This window comes from Anoplopoma fimbria, chromosome 3 (genome assembly GCF_027596085.1).
Source record: "Anoplopoma fimbria isolate UVic2021 breed Golden Eagle Sablefish chromosome 3, Afim_UVic_2022, whole genome shotgun sequence".
NCBI lineage: Eukaryota > Metazoa > Chordata > Actinopteri > Perciformes > Anoplopomatidae > Anoplopoma > Anoplopoma fimbria.
In genome coordinates this window covers 25,445,113-25,469,152 of record NC_072451.1, presented here as the reverse complement: position 1 = coordinate 25,469,152, position 24,040 = coordinate 25,445,113, and the positions used below count along the sequence as shown (strand labels likewise).

At 41.2% G+C, this 24,040-nt stretch overlaps 2 protein-coding genes across 2 annotated transcripts in view; both read right to left on the bottom strand.

The window, feature by feature from the left end:
* Positions 1-1,021: 1,021 nt before the first annotated feature.
* Positions 1,022-2,385, bottom strand: larp6b (La ribonucleoprotein 6, translational regulator b). Its single transcript, XM_054596867.1, has 3 exons — positions 2,369-2,385; positions 2,104-2,290; positions 1,022-1,960 (listed from the first exon to the last, which is right to left on the bottom strand). Exons 1-3 carry the CDS (start codon positions 2,383-2,385, stop codon positions 1,022-1,024), a joined length of 1,143 nt encoding a protein of 380 aa, XP_054452842.1.
* Positions 2,386-4,023: 1,638 nt separating this feature from the next.
* Positions 4,024-24,040, bottom strand: part of LOC129089019 (receptor-type tyrosine-protein phosphatase F-like) — a 121,965-nt gene continuing 101,948 nt past the window's right edge. The window contains exons 26-34 of the mRNA XM_054596334.1: positions 19,210-19,329; positions 17,927-18,081; positions 16,179-16,464; positions 14,774-14,952; positions 11,105-11,231; positions 9,336-9,461; positions 8,038-8,192; positions 7,085-7,220; positions 4,024-5,967 (exon numbers count right to left, since the gene is read on the bottom strand). Of these exons, the coding sequence (XP_054452309.1) occupies positions 5,899-5,967; positions 7,085-7,220; positions 8,038-8,192; positions 9,336-9,461; positions 11,105-11,231; positions 14,774-14,952; positions 16,179-16,464; positions 17,927-18,081; positions 19,210-19,329 (1,353 nt within the window). The 3' untranslated portion in view covers positions 4,024-5,898. The remainder of the gene's footprint in view (positions 5,968-7,084; positions 7,221-8,037; positions 8,193-9,335; positions 9,462-11,104; positions 11,232-14,773; positions 14,953-16,178; positions 16,465-17,926; positions 18,082-19,209; positions 19,330-24,040) is intronic.

Sequence of the window (24,040 nt, the reverse complement as noted above, 5' to 3'; positions counted from 1 at the left end):
AGAGACATTAAGTGTGAAACATTTCATCCAATCTGTATACAAGGCAAAGTCTCACTCAACAGCTAAGATTACATTAGTCATGAGGGCCGTCTGACATTTAGCATATACAAGAGAAATAAAAACAGCAGAGTATGCTTCCAATTTCAATATGATAGAATCCCATACACACATCTGATTGAATCTTTTCCACTGGGTGTGGATGAGTGAAGAAACACATTTTGTTTAGGTTTGGGCAAGATTTAAAGGAAGCCCTCAATCAGTTAAACTCTAAACACACCATTCCAGTCGAGGTGTCATTAGAAAGTCTGGAAATAAGGCATACATGTTGCTGCTACAATAGTCTTGCACAAGATGTGGTTTGATGATTGGACAAGTAGCCTTTAGCCAAATGTCATCTCAGAGAATGGAAAACTACTTTTTAGAGAACCAAAATCTAAACAGGCATTTGTGAGAAAGATGCAGTGGAACAATGAGGGCTTTTTTCTGAACGTGTAATGTTGAAAGACAACACCTCCTTGTTGGAGAAAGTGGTTACAAGGTAAATTCATCTTGGCCCAAGAACAAATATACATTGCAATTTGCAGTTGGGACCAGCTGAGCTGAGTCAGGAGTGCAGAGGCCACTGGTGTTTCAGAAAAGGGTCTGTGTGGATTCTAAAGCCACTAGTATTTCAGCACTTTAACACCTCAGTTTGTGTAACAATTTGTACCTCCAGCTAATATGTGTTGTACTCTATTTACATGCTTTGCAGTGTATTTACCTCCTACACAACTACAGCTTGACAAGGACAAAGTGAGTGTTTAAAATAACACAGCTGTGGACACAGCTAAATGCTGCCCCCTTCTGTCAGTTGTTTACAACTGCATGTAACCCAGAGTAAGCAATCTATCACCAATAGAGATAGCAACAACTTTTTTGGTTTAATTAAATCATTATTTTATTTCCTTCTTAATATTATTAGATATTTTGGCGTGTTGTTGCTCCAGAAAGCTGCCAATGTTATTCAGCTCCGGTGGTGTTACTACTTCCAGGGGAGAGTGTGAGCTTTGTGCGGCGGCTTCCCTCTGCTGTGAAAGCCCTTGGTGCCGTCAGGGCCGTAGGGCTGACGAAGCACTCTCTGCGTCAAGTAAGGAGCATTCCCCGGCCGAGCCACCTTGGGGTTTAATGCACTGGCTGCAAACTTGCGACTCAGCACCCAGGGGCTCTGAGAATTCTCTTTATCACAATCTCCAGAGCACCAGCTCCTCTTACTGTACCTCTGACTCAAACCGGAGAAGGACTGGATGGTGGAAGTCAGCTCAAAGGTTCCTCGCATTGATTTATCCAAGGACTTTTGGGGCTGACATGTGTCAGAAACTTTAACTGGCGCGGAGGGTTCCTCCTGGACTGAATCCTCTGAAGTTTCAAGTGTATTTCCCTGGGAAGGTGTGTCCTCAGGTTGGTCCTCGTTGTCCTCTGATGGTTCGTCCTTGGTGTCGTGGTGCATTGACTGGAATCCCAAAGGTACGACACGCATGCCCTCACCGTTAGACTTTTTCTCCTCTGCTTTCAGGGCGTTGTAGGCCTTACGGATTTCGTCCAAATGATCAAACTTCACAACTGCACACAAATGTTGGCCGAGCTCTTTGTGACGCTTTGCATAGCACTGCAGCTCCTTGGGGAGCTCTTTACCAGGATACAAGATCCAGAGTGAAGTAATGCTGCCATGAGGGCTAAACTTTTGGAGGATACTCTCTGAGAGGTGAGGTTGCTCCGGGCCTCCAGGCGCTACGTCTTCTCCAGTTGTTTTCTTCACAGAAATGTTCCAGGCTAGGAGGAGCTTGCTGGTGGGGGAACGCAGTAGCCATTGGGGAAGCGGCTCTATCCGCCTCACTTTGGTGCATTCATCGTTCACCTCCAGAAGTTCTGAGTAGTCTGCTGCTGCCAGAGTCATGTACCAGTTTGTGGTCAGGACCTTTATCTGTGACAAACAGCAGCACCCTCAGCTTTGTTTACATGTTACTGGATTGTTTTTATTCAAACGGGTGGAATGTAAACACCACAGAAAGCACACTAAATCTTGCTATTGTTAAAACCAAAATGTGATATATATATATTTTTTACCTTTTTCAAACAAGTGAGGAGCTTGAGGCTGACGTAGCCATGCCTGTTCTTCTGCACATGCTTCAACAGGAAGCCGTCCTCTGCCAGGTGGCTGACAGACAGCAAATCCTCCAACTGGGCTTTAATCTTCAGGCAGAGCAACTCACCTTCACGGTCTTCTTCATCTTGGGCAGATTGTGCACCATCTCTACAAGAAACACACAACTTAGCATCATAATGTACTGTGATGTACATAAGCCAACCATATGTTTTCTAATTTCCTTACCCAATCGGATTAGCCATGGTATCTACAAAGGATAGTGATAACAGGTCAATTAGCGGTGCTGTTTTCTGAGTAGAGTTAAGACGGGTATTAAGGAGAGGCAGCAGGCTTGATACAGATAATTCTACCAAATGTGAAAAAAATGACCCTGGACACAGTTCATATGACCACAACAATGTCAGTTGGTTCCGTGGGATCCAAAACAAAATTTTGTAAAATGCTATAAGCAAAATTCCACGATACACAATACCACCTCCACCACTAATAATAACTTGCACTCAAAACAAAGTTCAGAACATGTTAAAAAAGGAAACTCTGTCTCCAACTATAAACTATCATAAATATAAGACTATAATCACTGCCTACTCAGAACAACAGAAAGAACCACAATGCATCAGTATTATTATCAGAACACAAAAGAGCAAAACATATCATTAAGGGAGCGAATTTCTGCAACGAGGTTCGGAACTAAGTGCACAATTGAATAAAAATAAAATTATGATTTTGCTGATTTTCCAGGTACACAATATACAGAAGCACTAAAGAATAAACATCTTCAGTAATTATCCCATAAATCCAGCTTTATACTCTGTCTGTGTGCTTTTGTCACCCTGTTGTTACTGCAAAGCATCTGTTACCTGTTTGTTTCCATGCTTTAAATAACATCTTATGAATATATTACAATCATTACATTTATTATAAATATATATATAAACACAAAAAGAGTAATTCCAACTTTTCTTTCCAGGCAGTGATTTAAGAGGCTGAGAGGTCTGCTGGTGACTGAGCAAGTTATTGAGGGGACTGAAGCCATGCTTTGAGTAACACACCTGCATGGATACATAGCTAAATTATATTTAAATATTATATGATAACAGCTTAAGAATCAAAAACCCAACAATTCTGCTCCATGTGACAGTGAAGTCTCAACGGCAACATATATATAGATATTGGATATTTATCTCTATATATATAGATATATATCCAAACATCTGTTAACAAACTCTCACACAAATCGTGCAGCATAATCCAAGTCCGAATGTATCCATTTATACGCTCATTACTTCCCAAACGCATGCATCTTCGCCTAAACCTCACTATTCAAAACACGTCTGTGAAAGTGTGAGACTGGTGTGAGAATTCAAGGTTAAATAGTTATTGAAATACAAATGATCCTTTTTAGGAGAAATTAATAGTTAGCAGTTTGTTGCTCGCTATACTTAATTCCTGTCAGTTTTATGACTCTGCTAATTAGTCAAGTTGCAGTTTACATTCATATCCGTCTAAAATGTCATCACTTCATTATTTGATCCTGTTAGACATTCTTGATGGCCATAAATGTGTTTTGTGAGGTCACAGTTACTTTTGACCACCAAAATCTAATCAGTCCAAGAAGACCTCTGATTCAAAAGCTTTTAGAGGTGCCTTGAAACAAAGGACACAGTGGTCATACATCAGGAAAACTTTGTGGGCAGAATAAAGGTCAACATTACTGGAAACGAAGGCTAAAGCAGACAGTTTCCTGGTTTCCCTAAGGGCGAAGGGCAAAAGAGCAAACAATGAAGGCTTTATCAGTTAAGAATTGACCTGTTAACGTTTTGTTAACAGGACAGGATCAACAAACGCGTCACAAACCAAGATTTGTACAAAAACCCAATTATTTAACTTTATTAACATCAATGTTTTTTCTTTTTCATCAACAGTTTCTTTTTAAATTCCAGTTCTTTATCAACAAATAGAAAACAGACTGTGTGTACAACAGATCGAACCCCTACAGCACTAAGCATTCACAAGGTAAAAATGAACATTTTAGATTTTAATTGCCAGCATTTTCAAGTCCCCCTCCTTCCCTCCCACCACCGCCTCCACCACCACAACGTTTAGACCTCTCGCGATTAGACGCTCCCCTTCCTGCGGCTCGTGTGGGAGAAGATGTGTGCTTGAGTGGTGCGACTGGGTGAGGAGTAGTCCATTTTGATGGGTGGGGTTGGGGGGGTTGTGCTGCTTTTCCTCATTCAGACGGACAACCAGCTGTCGAAGATTACTATGGTAGTACAGTAGATACAATGGTGTTTCCATTAATACACACTCTAGGACAGCAGGCTCTCTGCAGTGTCTCTAGGGTTGGTAGATCAGCGGAATTAATCCTTTTTAACAATATACCTTTGAAGCTGTGTATATATCTATGTGTAATTGTACATATATATAATCAATCATAATTATATATATATATATATATATATTTATAGTTCTATTTCTGTATAAAATAGTATCACGTTCAGTCCAAAGGGCCGAGTCTCTTTCCCTCTGGTAGGAATGGTTGATTCTGTACAGGTGCCAGCGATGTTGGCTCGACTCCGCAGCCCATATGAACCACTTCCGCTCCTTTCGGTCTGTGTGGCTCGACTCCAGCAGACTGACCAGATTAATGGGCAGCGAGGAGATGGGAGGGACTTGAAGAGCAACTTTATTCGGAAATCAGGGAGATTATTTTTCTGTCAACTACCCTTTGGGTACAAAAGTCTGTTTTTCCTCAGATAAGTTCTCCGCTGTGGAGTATGAAGGCCTCAATGCCATAGGCTTCTGATGAAAAACAAAACAAACAAAAAAACACGTAGAAATCATGTGCTTTCCATTTCTGTACACCTCAGATTTAGTCTCTTGTAAGCGAATTCTCTTCTTGTTTCATAAGTAGCTACCATGTTTACAGGCCAAACTTTAGCAAGTGTGTGCTCTTAAATCAAGTTTTTTCAAAGTTGATTTTTTTTTTTATCCAAAATGGCAAGTGAAAAGGCAATTTTTTGAATTATTGAACTGAGTAAGACCGAACACAATGTTTATGACACAAACAATGAATAAAACAATGATGTCAGGTGACAACAGAAATCTGACAGCAGCTCAGAGACCAGCGGTCCACCTGTATTAGTATCTAGGAACGTGTTAAAAATACATGTCCCTTGTGCTAAAGTACCCTAAAATAAGAATAAAAACAAAAAATAGTACCGATTATGAAAATAATGCACGCCCCAGGCTGGGCAGTTTAAGACAAAAAAAATGTCTGATGTTAAAATGATTACTTAAAAACAACAAATATACTAAACATAACATTTGACATAATGAATCATAATGTTGACAATAAATTTAACAAAAAAAAAACAGAGAGATAGTGCTCTCTTAGTGCTACCAGTAGCCTTTGACAATCAGGGAGGTTTGGCTTCGACAGAGCAGAGAGGCGAGCTGCCAGTCTGCGCTGTCGCATCTGTACAAGAGTTGTCATATTTGTCATAGTCATTGTAATGTTTCTGTTATTTTTAAAGCAAAAATCTCATGTGGTGGGTTGAGTCGGCGTGGATCTCTGTGATTGGTTGAACCCCGACGCCAGGTCTGCAAGCGCGTCCCTTTTCTCCTCCCCTCTGGTAGCTGCGAAGGGTCGGGATTTTTTTGGGGGGTTCAAGTGAGTGGATGGTGGCTGAGATGGGACACTTGGCACACTCCTGAGAGGTTTGACCAGGGAGGCTGCTCGGTGGGAGTGGTTATGTTGCATAGTGGTCAAAGCTCCCCAGGTACTCCAATGCTGCCCTGTAGCACAACTGGTACTGGTCCTGGAGAAGAGGAGGAGGAGGAGGAAGAGGAGTGTTTAATATCACCTGTAATAATACTATTCTGATCTGCTCTGTACACACAGCATCTATTGCATGTCTGTCTCTCCTGAGAGAGGACTCCCTCCTCGGCTGCTCTTCCTGAGGTTTCTTACATTCTTACCAGCTGCAAAGCACTCACGAAACTTTACAGAAGTGTAGTTGAGATCAAAATGAAGTTAGAAGATAGCTGTGAAAGTAGGGGATAGGAAGTGAGGAAGCCACTTTATGCCCCTGCTCCAATTTTCCGTCGCTGCTAGTGTGATCACATGGTAGGATAGACTCTACTTTAACCCTTTTGAAGTTTTTTGGGGGGAGGTTTTCCTCCTCTCTCTGAGAAAAGAGTATGATGGTGATGTCTGCTGTGCAGATTGAGAAGCCCCTCGAGGCAAATTTATAATTTTGATATTGGGCTTTAGAAATATAATCAACTTGATTTGATTTCTTGTGTTTATGGCTACATTTTGGCTAGCTAACCAATATAACTGTGCATCTTCATATTGAGCTTCAAGGTTTTCAGGTGACACAGCACAACATAACAAAAAGCAGGTCGTGTTCTTTTGTCACTGCAATCTCAGCAGTAAAGAGACTGAAACTCACTGATGAATTTTGCATGTAATATCAATTATTAAATAACGTGTGGTGACCTTCAGAAGTTATAAAGTGAGTCTTCTCTTTAACTATAGCTGAAGTACTTTAGCATGTTTGCACTAGAGGCAGAAATGAAATGACAGTTTTCTGAGTCACGGTAAACTATATTTGAGAAAATCAAACTTCTTCTCTTTATCATAAAATGTTTATGAACTCATTTAAATTCAGACCAGGACTGTCCTCTTTAATATGCCTTTTAAGATGCTTGCGGGTATTTCTCAATTCTTCATTTGAGGAAAGTTTGCCACTGGCACTCTACGATTTCTGAAGCACCTCTAAAACCTCTATTAAAGAAAAAAAATTGTCAGTGAGTCAAGAAAGGACACTTATTAGATAACATCAAGTTCACCGGTTAAAAATATTCAATACCGACTTTGGAATAGCTTCCTGTCACTGTGAGATACTGAGTATGAACAATCTGTGTTCTTACCTCGGTCTGCACCATGGCAGGCCGCTGGGTGCGAAGTGTCTTCACCGTCTGGAAGAGGTCGACCACTCCTTCGTACCTCATCCTCTCCAGCACGATGCTGAGGGTGATGAAGACTCCGGTCCTTCCAACCCCGGCACTGAAGGGCACACGCACACAAGAGTATTTTATTACATCTCCTGCCTGAGACTCCTAAACTCTTTATGACTTTAATGTTCAAAGTGTAACTCATTTTAGGTTTTCTGAAAGGTTTTCTATAAAAAAAAAAAAAAAAAAAAAAAAAGTACTGTTTGGAGGGCCTGAACTGTAAGAAGAGCAAACCTGAATTATAAAACACTATATATGTGCAGTCTGCTTATTTCATAGCATTCCTGGCTCAAAAAGCATTTGGGCATGAATATAAATATTTTGTCAACAATGACTAAATATTAAAACACCTCTCAGTATAATATCATACAGTTAAACAGCACCACAAACAGCAGTCTCCTAAAGGACTATAGAGTTAAATAAATGCATTTGCTTTAAAGATTAAAAAAAATAAAGAGAAACATTATAACTTTCATAAATTTAGGACTTACTGCAAATTTAAAAACATTGGACTGCATTATGTTAGCCAGATGTACCTTATAAACCGGTAACTGAGTGAAATTCTTGGGGATGTTTTAAAAATGTGAAACAGCATTTATATGTGATTTTCCACACTGGATAATGTTAAAAAATGTTTAAGAATAAAAATGCAGAAAATCACAGGAAATCTGAAATTTGGTATAAATATCTGTCAATATCTCAGTTGCCTGTACTTTGTGCCGGTTGAACAAAGGTTATATCATTTGAAGAACTCTGCTGCTACATCGTTATTCAAGTTTGTATAGAGCTCTGAAGTAGAAGCCACACTTTATGACAACAGATTTCTTTTTCATTTTATGATTCTAAAATGAATTCATGATCTTGCTCACCTGCAGTGTACAGTGATTGGTCCGTCCTGTCCAAACTGTTCCTTGGTTTTGTGCACTTGTCCAATGAAATCAATGAAGCCTTCTCCAGTTTTTGGCACTCCTTGCTCGGGCCAGTCGGTGAACTGGAATTGGCGGATTGTTCTGGACTGGCCGTCCTGAGGGTCAGTAAATAAGTACATTTATGAGACAATACAAAAATGCAGGTTGTTGTTTATGGCGTGCACAATTCAGCTGAGCTTTCCTAAATGCTTTATTTTTTCATGATGAGCAAATAACACTCTGCTGTACTTTGCAGTTTGTTCTTCACACATCTCTCTCTGCAGCCTTCGCTCTAATATGCACTCAACAACAAAACACAGCACAGCTACCCGGGTGATGTTTTCGACTACCCTAACCCTGCGAGTTTTCACTGCAGTCATAAAATCATCTAATATACACCTTGGATGCAATATGAATAAAGCTGACAACCTGGCAGGAGAGAATCCCAGCAGGACTTTGGCACTCCAGGACTGACAGACACTTACTGCGAGCTGGAGTTCCATATTTAACAGCACTGTGATGTCAGCATGTGTGAATTAAATGTCTTTTGTGCATATAAGGAATGTATATCTGAATCTGTCTCTCCTTCTATGCACATACTGTATATATAGATGTATGTGTGGAAGAAGGGGTGGATGTGGGATTAGAGTGCAGTGCAGTGCTGTGGGCCCTCTCATGACAGTAAAGTATATTTATAGCCCATTGAAAATACTGCATCACAGAGACTTGCAGTACTGGCCCTTGGGGATTGAAGGCTATGCTTTTCATGTATTTTCACAGGGATCTTGGAACACACACACACACACACACACACACACACACACACACACACACACACACACACACACACACACACACACACACACACACACACACACACACACACACACACACACACACACACACACACACACACACACACACACACACACACACACAATCCATAGAGCAAGCACACTATTACTAAATTCGGGTAAACATGTTTGATGGTGCATTCACTTCATGTCAGCCTGTCGGGAGAAATAACACGCATGTGTTCTGATCATCTCTACCTTGAAATCACAGCCAGTATAATTCTTAACACTTAGCACGACTGTCAGCATTTGTATGAAAACCTAAAATTAAGAGGGATTTGGGTCGGATGGTTATATTTGTGGGAAATGCCAATCAATCCTAACCCACACACATGGACACATACGTCATACACACACACAACGGCAAAGCCACAGATATTCACACCCAGAGTGAGACCAACATACCCTGGCATCTGTGACTTTGAACTCTCTGAGGATGTACTGGGGCATGTTGTATTCAGCCATTGGATCCACCACAAAGTACTGATACCTGGCTGAACGCTCTGCTGGCCAGTACTGATGACATTTCTCCTACAAAAGAAAGAGAAGGAAAAAATTGAGGTAATGTATTCGAAGAATATGTTTCCTAAAATATTCATGGGAAAAATTGACTCTTACATAATGGCTGCCTGGTGTACAAGTGTGGGATAAGTTATTAGTCATTTTGAGTGATGAGAAGTTCTCTGCTTACAAAAGGAGAGATTAATCGGTGGTTTTGAAATAATTGTCTGATTCATTTACGGTGGCAAAATATTTACATCATTTGTTTGTGTTCTTAACCACAGCGATGATGTGCATGAGGGCTTTTGTTCATAAACTGTGATTATAGATGAGAGGGTGATAAAAGCGATGAAACACAGTTAAGTGCTGTCGGAATTGCTCGCATAATGACAAAAAATGGCTCAGTCAAAGGTATTATGGATTTAATCAAACTGGGACCAAAATGAAGGCACTGATTTATTTTTCTTAAAGGATTAGTTTGAAGTTTTGAGAGATAAGCCTGCTTGTCTTTTGCTGAGAATTAGATGAGATGATATATACAGCTCTCTTATCCGTCCCTTAATCATGAAGCTGGTGTCAGCAACTGATTAGCTTAGCTTCCCATAAAGACTGGAAACCATAGACTGTTTATAGGAAATGGACGTAGTCACAGTGACGCCAACCACTGGTTTTGGGCTACAGTTTTGAAGCCCCTAGTTTGGCCATCTTGGTTTTTGGCTTAAGCTATCTGTTTTTTTTTTTTTTTTTTTTAACAGGAAGTGACACAAACCCTACATTTTGAGGCGACCAGAATCTTACATTTAAGTTTAATGAACTAAATTGCACTTTAAAAGGGTTAAAGTTGTAAGAGGTAAAAATGTAAAACGCTGTTGCAGCGACCCGTCAATCACAACGTAGCCACGCCCTAAAGCATACCCTGCTTTATATTCTGTTTTAATCTAAATGGGACCACAATCTTCAGGCTGTATAGAAGAAACTACCTGCTGAGACCGGCTGGAATCAAAAGCAAACAGGGAGTGTCTCCTGGCTGTAGCCTTATATGTAACGGTCAGATGTGAGAATGGTATTGATTTTTACATCTAACTCTGAGCAACTAATAACTAATACATGTGTTTCCCAAAAGATGGATATTTAAGATTCACCTCTTGGTTTTGTTGTGGTGCCTTATGACCTCTCCCCAAATCCCCACATTTTCTTTAGGGCTACTGCTATTCTGAAACTCAACTCTTAACTTTCTTGAGTTCCTTTTCTACCTTGAGATCTCATGTAGTAGGGGTAGTAGTTATCACAACATTAAAAGGGTGTATCTATAGAAGGTCTGCTTAAAAAACTTATACCATTTGGCTCTCTTTTTTTTTTAGCAAAAACAGAACCCATTTTTCACTAAGTGTGATGTAGTGAAGCGGTAGGGGAAGTAATATTATGCTTGGAATGCACCCAATTATTGACTAATCTGACCCAGTAGCAAAATAGTTTAAAACCAGATGTACTCCAGTCATGGCGATAAGGAAGTTAACTTTCAACCAGAGTTATTGTTCAGTGTTGGAATGAATTAATATTTGAGTAGTGTGACGCAATAGCCTAGCTGAACCGAATGAACTCATTCCCTGAACTGGTCCATTGACTTTACAAGTGGTGCACACATTTATGTACAGTTTGTGTCTGCGTATTACCCGTCCCATCTCTCGTAGCTTGGTGAGCATGACGACGATGGTGGAGTTGTGCTCCCACAGCATCCTCCAGAAGTCCTCGGTAGTCTCTGCCAGGGGGCCCTGTGTTGCCAGGTATGCCTTCTGCTGTCTAAAGACATAACACCACACAGAGGAGGCAAAGATTAAAAAAAAACAAAAAACCCATAATAATTAAGAAAGCCATGGTGCTCTTACAGCTGGTAGTTATAAAGCACATCACAAAGCAATAACCAGAAATGGATTTAATGATAAAGTGTGCTGTTGTTGAAGAGATTGTTAAACCAACCTACAAATTTAATAACAAACAAGATAAAAGACATGCAACAAAACGGGTGTCTTATAAAGTGCTAAAAAACATGAAGACACATTTATTGGAAACAGAATTCTATGAAAGCAACACACACCATTTAGAGGACATTTATATGCCAGTTGTAGGGTTGGGAATATAAACCCATAAGGCCATGCTACCTAAAATAATTTATCTGTGCAAATTTAATGTCCTGTTGTCCTCGCACTGTTTGATAAAAATGTTCTATGTCCTAATGCCAACGAGACAAATTCCTACACATTTTATGAACATAGCAATTAATCCTATTTAAGCCTGTAAAGATCCTCTGCATCTTCCCCCCATTTTCTCTGTAAAGCACCACAGAATGAGAGAGAGAGAGAGAGAGAGAGAGAGAGAGAGAGAGAGAGACGCTCACAAAACTAGAGATGAGCTCATCCACAGAGCCACAGCAGTGCTGGTGTCCTACGTGACTTTGGTTCAGCTGAGCAGTCTTTCCGTCAAACAGCAGGTGGCAGTAGAGCACCGATCAACAAAGTGAGAGGGAGCTCCCACTGAAAACACACGCATGATCGTGCACACACACTCTCACATGTTTGCAGCACATGTAAGTTTGCGTTCAGGTTCACGTTTATACTTGTGCAGAAGTTTCGCATGTATAGTCAGACACGCTACTACACACACACACTCAGTCACACACTGAGCCACGGCTGAACAACTAATGAAGGTGCTGCAGGCAAAGGCACTAATGTGGAACCGGGAGATTAGAATATGCTCAGGGCCTCGCTCGCACAAATAAGGAAACAACAGATTGGTTGAGAGGAGAGGAGATGGCATACGAGGAGGGGAAGGCAACAGAGTGAGGAATCAAATTAAAAAAAGATGAAAACGGAGGGGAAAAGAGAAATGCAAAACAGAGAAAGGAGGTGTACAAAGTAGAGGGAGAGGATGTAGAGGGGAAAATTTAGAGAGGAGATGAAAAAGAGTGAGCACTGCTCTCTCCAGCTGGTCATCAGAGTGCAAAGTAAAACTGACTGCTGAGGAGGAGAGGAGAGAAAAGGAGAGTAGAGGACAGCAGAGCAGAAGAGAGGAGAGGGGAGGGGAGGAGAGAAGAAGAGAGGAGAGAGAGAAGAGAGAGAGAGGAGAGAGAGGAGAGGAGAGAAGAGAGAGGAGAAGAGGAGAGGAGAGAAGAGAGGAGAGAGAGAGAGAGGAGAGGAGAGGTGAAGAAAAGAAAGAAAATGAGAATGTCGGAGAGGGGACTGTGAGAGCAGAGGTGGATGAAAGGGAAGCTAAGCAGGGGATGAATGCTAAATTTCAAATTGATAGGGTGGACCCCTCTAACCTCCCCATAATACAGCCCCTAGCCAAAACAAAACAATCCTAACGTACCACACAAACCTGACTTCTCTGCACACAGTGTCCTGATGAGCGCGCTGCCAAACAGCACAAAGCACTCTCTGCATCATCCCACATGACTGCAGCGCTCGAGGACATAGCGTTTCATTTCAACCTCATTACAATGCTAAAACTCCAGCCTGCATCGGAGCATATCCAGGGCTCATAGCTGGAATCAATGGTTCGCCTCTCATTAGCTTAGCATATTATTGGCTTTTCTTGAAGACGCTGGGGTGAAGGGCACTGGAGGCCCCTGTTTAGTTTTTATTTATGGCCAAGGCTTTTAAAAGTGGCTTAATCACACAGTGCCGCCGGTGCACACAACAGGTCCCCACCCGGATATGTCTGTGTCTGCCATGATGTTTGGATTGGAAAATTAAGATGGCGAGTGAGAGAAGCGGGCGGGAGGAGACAGTTTTTCGAAGAAGAGGTGGGAAGGAGACAGATTAAGGAGGAGAATAGAGAGAGACAGAGATAGAAAGGGGTAATAATTTAAAAAAAAAAAGGAAAGGGGAGGAAAAAGAGAGAAAAGCAGAGAACATGGAGGAGAAAAAATGAAAGGGAGGGAGGGGTTTGGAAACACACTTCATTACACTACCCTCCTGCTGCAATTATGCTATTTACACAGCAACAATAGAGGGTCTGCCTCTGCGGAGCACCGTCTCATTAACAACATACTGGAGAAAGAGGGGGTTGGGGGTGAGGGCGAGGGTGAGGGTGGGGAAGTGTTGTCTCTGTCATGGCTCGGTACGAAGCACAACCCCATATTGACTGAATGGCATTTCAGGCTCGCTAGATCCATCCCCCTCGCTGTACACAGAGTCAGCTCTTTCCGTCTCTTCTCTGGTACTTATATAGATATAAAACAGAGAGCCGCCTTTTCATCTTCCTCCCTCTAGGAAGCAATTTGGACTCACAGAGCAGACAAGAACATGCAGTAGCTTCAATATGAAAGAGGAAGTGACTCAGCGGACAAGAGCCACATTGACGGAGCCTCGAGTAATTCTTACAACTAGATACTGCCCACTGTGGACTCATCTTCAGTCCCCTCCCATGCGTTTTTCATCTAGTCCACTGTGAATATCTGCTGTGCTTTTCACACCTTTAACAATCTCTGATGCACCCCCGGAAGGTATTAGGACAGTGATGCATTTTTTTTGTTGTGGTGGCTCTGTACTCCGGGACATTGGATTTGAAATGACAAAATGACTGTAAGGCTACAGTGTAAAGTCTCAGATTCAATTAAAGGACGTTTAGATCCACATCAGAGGCACCATGTGGGATTATAGCCTTATCCTAGGAGAAAGAAGGTCATTGAACAATTTACATAGACCTTAATATTTTGTTGCAAGTCCTGCTCACATAATGTATGCCATGAAGTTTATGGCTCATTACATCAGCAGACAATAGCCAGGACTGTACGGCACCCATCTTTACATTTTGCCTTCAGTCTGGTTCAACCTGCTTGGTTGGATTGACAGGTGACTATTTCACTGTGGGGCCATAACAAAGACTGTTGTTTGCTTTGAATACATTTAATGATCACTTTGGCACTTGGTGTGTGTTTGAATCCGTCACTGAAATTAGATCTAACAAATGCTCTGTTTTCTTCTGTTTAAGTAAAGAGAAGTAAGTTGCGTTTGCTAAAAATGACAGTGCCCAGGTGTTTTGGTAAATTAACGAACCTTAGAGACTATACTTCTGTAAAGCGTGTTTTGAGATTTACATATTGAGTAAGAACAAATAGACTTGGAGATAAGAGCCTAAGGCAGTGTGGCATGGTATTGAAGTTTGAAAGTATTGAGAGAGAGAGAGAGGACTAATGCATTATTGGCTTTGATATTTTCATGGCGTTTGTTAATTCGAGAAATATAGAGCAACTTGTCCTTTAAACGTCAAAGTCAGCACTTTAAGCCGACTCATTGTCACTGCATTCAGTTCAAATGTTGAGGTTGAAGTCCTTTGCTCACCTGTAGCCGTCAATGCAGCTGGCGTTGATGTAGTCAGAGCCCTCAACGCCACGGATTGGCTGCAGGCAGACGCGGGTTGACTCAAAAGGCATGATGTTGACCAGGCGGTTCTTGAACTTGTTGCAGGGCAAGTTGGCGCTGATGAAGCGTGACGTGTGGGCTTTGGAGTTGGCCAGTCTCTGTTTAATAAAAAGGTTGGAAGACATCAGACAGGGAGAGAGATGGAGAGAGAAAAAATATTAGTGACCTGTGACCTGCAGTAAACAAACAAGGAAGTCTGAAACGCTTCCCTGTCAAGTCTCTGTTTAGACTTAGACTTCAAGCTTCCCGTTAAGATCAAAGAGAAATGCTGCTGGTAGGTATAACTAAGTGCAGTGGACGTGTCTCCAATAAAGTCCCAGAGCTTGGAGGACTGTGGGCGTGACGAGCTCAGTGCTGGCAGTAGACAGAGCACAGATGGACAGCACAGGAGTGCGTATGGACAGTCACGGAACTCTACTAGGAGAATCTGTGTGTGTGTGTGTGTGTGCGTTGTGGCCGGCTGTGCGGGCATCGGAGGCTGTGTCCCCCACATACGCCGCAATCATTCTCTTACTCTTTCATTCTCCGTTGTTGGCAGGAGTGTAGATGCTATTATCACTTCAAACAGAATGGATCATGGTCATAAGAGGGCTAATGGCAGAGCCGCGCTGGGAGGAAAGTGTGTAATAACATCAGAGTCGATGGCTATTGACAGAAGGTGTGCGTGTCCGTGTGACCGCGAGTCACCTTGAACACCAGCTGTGTGTGTGTGTTAGTGCGAGTGTCAGTCATTTTTGTAATTCATCACATGTAGGTGTATTGTTGTGTGTGTGTGTGTGTGTGTGTGCGTGTTAATGTATGTTTGTTCTGCTCCATTTGTCCCCAAAACATGTGTGTTCGTATGTACTGATGCTCCTGTAGCTGATGAGAATGTCCCAGCATGTCACGGAGACAAATTCCTGTGCCTTGGCTTATTTGGTGATTGAATTAATTCAAACAGGCTTAAACCTCTATGTGATCACACCGGGACAATAGCTGCACCCTGAACAGAAGGTCAGAACTCAAAACTGCAGCAAGATGCCCCTTTCATGTCGTCATACATTAAAAGTGCACGAGCGCTGCCTGGTGCTTCTAGATCAGAGTGGATTGTGAATACATCTAATTTCTGTTAATAACTAACCAAAACTCACTTCCTGTACAGGGTCACAATGTCACCCCTGCAAACTAATCAGTGCCTTATAAATCGAAAAAATAACTGTTCTGAAATGTCTTTTCTTGAGTTAAGTGCTTCATTACATCCTGCAGGTATAGATTTGCCACACTAAAAAAGCCATTGAATAGTGCCTTAAGTAATACTGTTCTGAGGTGTGTGCTTATCAATCACCTTGAACTCCAGCTCCATGGCAGTAACTGTCTCGCCGGGCGGGGGCTGGGTGAGCTTCTGGATGTGGGCGTACAGGTTGCGTGCCGGAACCTCAGTGTTGCCGCAGGTGGCGGCCTCAAGCAGTGCTTCGTGGATGAAGATGTACTGGTCCTCGGTCTGGACCATGTAGTTCCTCTGGGCACGCATGCACGTCACATGGCCGTAGATGTCTACAGACTTCTCGTGCTTCATGCGCTCCAGCATGGCATCGATCACGACGAAGCAGCCAGTCCTGCCCACGCCCGCACTGATGGAGAGAGACAAGTAAGGACGGGTGAAGAACTTTATTTCACTCGCAGATAACTGTCTTATGTCTGTCTGAACTAGATCCACTGATAGTACTAACACACGGGTAAACATCTACAGAGACAACACTAGCACTGAAGCTCAAGGTTATCAGTGTTGAGATGGAAATCCACAGCACCAGCATAAACTATTAAGTCACAACCATGCTGAGTTATATACATATATCACCAAGGAGTATTTATTGTATGCCTGTACCATTAAGCATTTTAGCTTTACTTCCACCCTGAAGCCCTTTTGCTTTCTCGTTCTGCAGGTTTCCATGAATCGTTGTGGTACCTGGACCGTAGTCGTGCCTCCTGCTGTGAGCCGACTGACACCCACTGCTACTTCCATTATTATTATTAATCACATTACTATCCCTATTTTCATAACTATAATACTACTGTAATAATTGCTGCTGTTATTATAAGTAGTCTTATTATATGAATCATTTATGTCATATACATTGAATGTGTTGTATCTCTGTTATGCTGTTCATTCTGTACACATGACATCTATTGCATTCTGTCCATCCTGGGAGAAGGATCCCTCCTCTGTCGTTCTCCCAGAGGTTTCTTCCTTTTTTCTCCCTGTTAAAGGGGTTTTTTAGGGGAGTTTTTCCTGTGCCGATGTGAGGGAAGGACAGAGGATGTGAGGGTCTAAGGACAGAGGATGTGAGGGTGTAAGGACAGAGGATGTGAGGGTCTAAGGACAGAGGATGTCGCATGTGCACAGATTGTAAAGCCCTCTGAGGCAAATTTGTAATTTGTGATTCTGGGCTATACAAAATAAACTGAATTGAATTGAATTGAATTGTACAAGATACAAATGAGCTCTTTATTATAAGGTGTCAGTTCTCGAACGACAATGTGAACACTTTTCCTGTACCTACCCTTACTAAATGTTTGTGTATCATAATGCTACTTCACATTATAAGAGCTTATATGCATGACAAATGTGATCAAAATATGAGTCAAGATGCATTGAGAATGTGAAATGTAAGATTAGTTTTCCAGTCCTCTTACGGTCTCTCTAGACATTTTGATTTCCAGATTAGTTGATTAGCACAAGCACAAGAGCGGGATAATGACAGTGTTGCTGCAGTTTGTGCACAATGTTTGTGATTGTAGAGGCATCCTGAGAGACTTTTGGACTGCCTGCAACGTATGCAACACAGAATTATTGAGCTAAATTCCTGGGGAAGGTGTTGACCCCAAAAACAGGATTTCAACATCTTTGTTGCATGTTGTCTACTTTGCAGTATATTGGCACTAATCTTTGATTAAAGAACACAACCCTGTGTTAGCCAATCATTTTCATCCATGAGGAAAACAATCAATGCAAAATAAATTGATGTGATGGTGACAATTAGCAGTTAATTTACTGTAGGCACACATACTGCGCTTGTTCAAGTCTACACCCACCTGCAGTGGACCACCATGGGCCCAGCATCTGAAGGATTGCAGGCCTTTACCCTCCGTAAGAAGGCCAGGATGGGGGTGGGGTACTCTGGCACCCCGTGGTCTGGCCAGGCCATGAACTGGAACTGTCTCACCTCTCTCTTCTCACTGGATCCATTCTGCAGGGGAGTCGGAGGAGTCAGTAACGTATAAAGGTGTAAGTTTCAAAGATATCCTGCCTCATATGTTGTTGGCTGCTTTTGGTAATGATAAACTTTTTTTTAACAAGTTAAGGTCACACTGTTTGATGATCCGGAGCAGAAATTCTACAGTTGAAATTTGAAAGCATAAGTGATTTAAGTGTGTAAGTGTAAGGTAAGGTGTATAATTTACTCTAATTCAGCAGTTTCTCAGGAAAGATATTTTGGAATTGTCACAATTCCCTCCCGCTGGGGACGTATTTGATTAGGAATTATAATAACATTAGAAATTATAACTTAATAATGGACAAAAAAGAACGGGAAGAGGAGAAGTAAAGGACACATCAGTCACATCATTGTAGCACTGAAGTGTATGAATCAAAGTGAAAAGCTTAAATATTTGATTGCCTTTTAGCGAACAAGAGACCAAATTTTGGAAGTTAAAAAGCAATTACAGCAGTGCAAAAAAATTTTCCAGTGGTAATGGCCTTCATCTGTCTTCAGAATAATAAAAAAATACATTTTCAAATGTGACCCCAGTAATACTATACTTAAACTACTGATAGTTCTAGGCATTGGTAGAGATAGAACATAACTAAGGAGTCAGTTTGTGTAATATGGCCTTATAAAGATGTGAATGTTATATTCTACGGTTGCATAAGGAAGAAAAAACAACTGTCTAAAACAAACTGCAAAGATGTGTACCGGAGTCAGAGACAAAATCGTAACACAGCATGATGTACAAAAACATTTTGTAGTGCATTGTACACATTTTCAAATCAATCAAAATCAACTTGCATGCATTTTTTAAATATCACCATAATCAATTGCTGATAAAATCGTCACTTGAATTAATGTTTTCATTGCACAAAAAGAAAAACAGCATTTGTTTCTATAATTAAACCCTAACTTCACTCAAATTTTTTTCTGAATGCGTTCAATATGATGTTTGAAAGACAGATTGTCTTCTAGGACAACACATGAAGATATTCATTAGCTGAGACACATTTAATCACCTTATTTTTTAAAGTAACAATCTGATATACACCATCAGCTGTCTTCTGGTTTGGTATATGGTTGAGTGCAAATGACAAGGCAGTACTTTACCTTGTAGAGGGCGAAAGTACGGACGCTGTAAGTGGCCAACTCCACAGTGTCCAGCATGGTGACCTGGATCATCCCATAGGTCTCTGTGCCTCGCACCGGCCAGTACTGGTCACACTTCACCTGGCAGAGCAAGAGAGAGGGCACACTGTCAGCACCGCTCACATCCACCACGAGGCTTGTGAGAGATTTGTAGGATCACACTGATTAACACGGAGGGAACATTAGCGAGGTCAGATCAAAGGCTTTGTCCACTGTCTAATTAAAAACTGAAGACTCAGAGTCAGCTCCTGTATCCGCTAAAAAGTCAAGTGAATCGAGCATGTGCGTGTGCATCCATGTGTGTCAGCGTTTGAAGAGGGCTTCAAAAGGGCATTAAAAAGGCCACTTTGTCTTTTACCGGCCTGTGATCATTTTCAATTAGCTAATTGGCGGGTGGTTTTCAACCCATTGTCATGTATGCTGCTGGCACATTTGTGATGATTGGGGACTGCATTGTGGAGGAACACGTGTCTAAAAGCCTCTATCTCGCCTGTCATGAAGGATACGATGCATGTGTGCACCGACCTAACTTCACTGTGAATGAGGCTTAAGATCCTTTGAACTCTGGCACCGAGTGGCTTTACTTCGGTCTGTGGATCTATGAAAATGACAAACTGTCCTTTGCTACAGTATTTACTTTATCGTTTACTTTGGCAACGATAAATTGGCATTAGACTGGAAGAGAAAAATACTTAAAATTGTTGACCACTTCTTTACTCAACTTTTACATGAACTCTTCCTCGTGAGATTGCTGAAGACTACTGGCTGTCATGGGAGTTTGGCTCTGGTTTTTTAAAAAACAATAATAAGGCATCTGTTCTTTAAATGTTGGGAAAATAAATCTTTAACTACTTCTGAATAATTTTGAGGTATCTGGAGGCGATGAGTCACATCATTATCAGAACACTCTGCCCACTGACTGGTCTTGCTTCTAGCTTCTGGGCTCAGTCGATTCTCTGTGGAAGTTCTCAAGACTAAAAACCCTGTCTGGAAAAACAGTCCATAACAATGTGCACCACCTACTACGCGTCTAAAATGATAAGCTGAACCCATTTTCAATCAGTCACAGGCGTTCTGAACAAGCTAAAAAAATGAACCATTATAGAAGTGTGCGGGTAAAGTTTGTAATTTCACAGAATCTCTACACGTCTGCTCAACTCCCTTTTCACATATAGAAACCGAGCAAACTGTCAGAACTGCAGGGACAATGACTTGCTGCTATTGATTTGGATAACAGAGGGAGAGATGTGGCACTGCTAATCTAATCATATTGATACTGCAGTCCTGAGCTGACATTTGGAAGCACCTTGGCTGTCTTGGCGAACAAATCGACAAACAAAATGCGTTCAAATTCACCCCCTCACATTTCACCTCCCCTGGTGACAGCTCCCATTCAGAGGCAGAGGTAGACCTTGCAGGAGAAACTCAATTGAGTGATGGGGAACTGCTTGCAGTACAAACATATGGATTAGCAGTCACCGGCGTAATGAATATCTCTGTGCTGCTCGAGGTTGGGTGGCATATTCTCCCTCGCAAACACACACATAAACAGACTCTCACACACACACACACACACACACACACACACACACACACACACACACAGACCACAGGTTTCACTATCATCTGTTACTGCTTTGAACCTCGCTTCTCATATGTCGTCGCCTGGCCTTTTGCAGAGGATACAGACCTCTATCTAGACACACACACACACACACACACACACACACACACACACACACACACACACACACACACACACACACACACACACACACACACACACACACACACACACACACACACACACACACACACACACACACACACACAGAGTGAGTAATACCTCTGGTCTCACTTCAAATCCTGACCTTTTAGGGTTTTGCTAACTGGTAATGATAGTGCTAGAGGAAGCTGAAATTTTCCTGCTGCCGGATCTCATCATATACATCAAGCTCCAGCTCTGTTTGGCATAAGACGTCAGTCAGGCAGGGTGGTGGAGGTTACTTACTCATTGTTTTCCATGTACGTATGTGAGAGAGAAATAGACAAATAGAGGATGTATATATATATATATATGTAAATTATATAACAGTCGTCCCTGAAAATGAAGCATACCATGTGTCTAATCGGGAGTATAGTTGTCTTTGAGCTTTGTCTTATTAAATGTCTACTCATTAGCAACTTGCTAGTTTGTCTGACGCACACTGCAGTCTCATTTGATTTTTCAGGACAGATCCACATATTAAATAAATATTATTTTCAGCACTGATGCAGAAACTATTTGGTCAATTCAATTCACAGTTAGATGTCTCATATTGTAGTGTAAAAAGTAATAAAAAAATCGTGACAGACATTAGTATGAGACATACTGCTAATTCTAATTTCACTTATAATGTCATTAACAAAAATAATCAGAAGTTGTAATTGTGATTTGTATACACCAGTGTTCAAAGAGTAATTAACCACAGTGCTTGTTTTTCGAGCTGTTAAAACATTAATACATACTGTATATGGTAATAGTATAAATGTCAGCAATGCAGATCCCAAACAAAACAAGATCCCCCTCTTCTGGTTTGTAAATTCCAGCTTCGAACCGTTTGATGATGTTATACTGAAGATTTAAAGGCATTCAGACAAAACACGTTTCCATCCATTTTGGTAAAAGGCAGGTTTGTTTCTCTACATCTCCTTTCATAGTGCGCCACAGTGGGGCGACTGTGGCGTAGTGGAGAGCAGGGTAATTCTCCAATCAGAGGATCGGCGGTTCGATACCCGGCTTCGGCAGTCGATGTCCTTGGGCAAGACACTTAACCCCAAGTTGCTCCCGAAGGCTTTGCCATCGGTGTGGACTGGATGATGCATGAATGTTAGTTAGAGTCTGACCTTGCATGGTAGCCTGTCATCAGTGTGTGAATGGGGTAATGATATGTAATATAAGCTTTGAGCTACTGATTGTAAGTCGCTTTGGATAAATGACTGTAATGTAATGTAATGTTGAAAAGCCAATTGATTCTTAGATGTGTGAGGCTGTTATATTTCTCTTTAAGTTCCTTATATTGTGGTGTGGTGGTGTTTGTCCTAATGCATGTATGTGTGGCTGTGAGCCTAAGAGCAAAGCAGGATAAGCATGTTCATCCATCACAGAGCTCTGAAATTGCCAATCAGATGCACTTAACATATGGAAAGGTATATGTGAGGATGTGTATATCCTCGCTGAGATTGCCTGAAAGTGTAATAAAAATCATCTTATCAAGCATATCCGCATACCGTATCAGCAAATATTCTCCAAGGTACAAATAAATGAGTTCTGTTTCAAAAAGACATAGTGTGCCCACAATTTGCCTAAATGATTGATTGCATCGATAGCTCAAAATTAAAACAGTTGATGGTCTTTTCTTGACAAAACGCTAGCTTTTTTTTTTACAGACTAACTGTAGATACAGAAAAATGAACAGAGCTTGCTGTAATGATTTTTCCACCCACCCCCTCAAAAAAATCAATTCTAGGATTTTGGAAATGAACTCTTTCATTTACAATCTCTGTTACTTCCAGTTCTTACTCTGGGGACTGTCTTTCATTAGGGCACCAAGTGCAAACACTCTAATAAAGGAAACCACATACTGGCAGGGCTCCACACTGATTTAATTCCTCCATGGAATTCATGAGCATGATTTTGTGATGGTAATTAAATAAACCCATCCCAATTTTTAATCTCAAGTTGCCCATGTGCTCCTATTTTCTGATTTTATTAGCTTGGATATTTTTAGGAGCACACAGGTGTTGTTGGGTGACAATCCTCTTAACTCCAACTTCAGAGTTTTTATTATTGTGCCGAGGCTTTCAAGAGCCAAATTCAGAAAGCGCAAACACAAATGAGGCACTCGATGTCTATGAAACCGTGGCATGGTGCAAAAATAAATATGGAGCAATCAAGTATTGAACTCTCAGAGCGGGTTTCCAAATAACAAATGAAAAAAGTATTTGCATGATTATGAAAAAAATATAACTAGACTGTTCATGTTCATATTTTAGTAGATTTTTGTGAAAGTGTGCACATGTTGTCATCATATGCAAAGTTGCCATGGTAACTCCTCCATAAGTGGCAAACAAACAGCGGGGAAAAGTTAAATTGTAAGCAGCTGTGCATTTTTACTTCACAAACAGTTTTGGACTGAATTGATGGAGAAGTTTTTAGAGATTGCTGAAGGAGAAGCATCACGAAGCGATACAGTCCAAAGACAACCAAAATATCCTTTGAAGTGCTTGTGACTTTGATCAGGCTGACAAATCCTGCTTTAAAGAAAGACCGGGTGCCTTCACGCTTTGTTGGGTGTAACGTTACGTCCCCAGAGTTGAGCTACATAAATATATACATATATATATGTCAGGAAACTCCATTTATGGCCACAGTTCAATTTTCCAACACTGACTGTCGGCGTCTGATACTGTTGACTGTAAATGGTCTTAGTCATCTGTTTTCCTCCAAGTATAACAACCCCATTCATAGAGGCCACCTGTTGGTAGATTTGTAAACGAAGTAGTGGTCCAGGGTGGGGGGCGCACATAAAAAAGTGACATCAATTCATAATCTGCTGCATGAAAATGCATTTGGAGTTAAATGTTTTTCTGGCTTCTTTATTTGCTAGTTTATCGCCAATATATTAAGAGGTAGTCATTATTTACGACTTATTATTCATAATAAATTATTCATAGGGATTGAGTTCATGTGTTATTTATTATCAAAAATGATATAATTAGTGGTATTAAAACTTTAAGTATGCAGATGTCA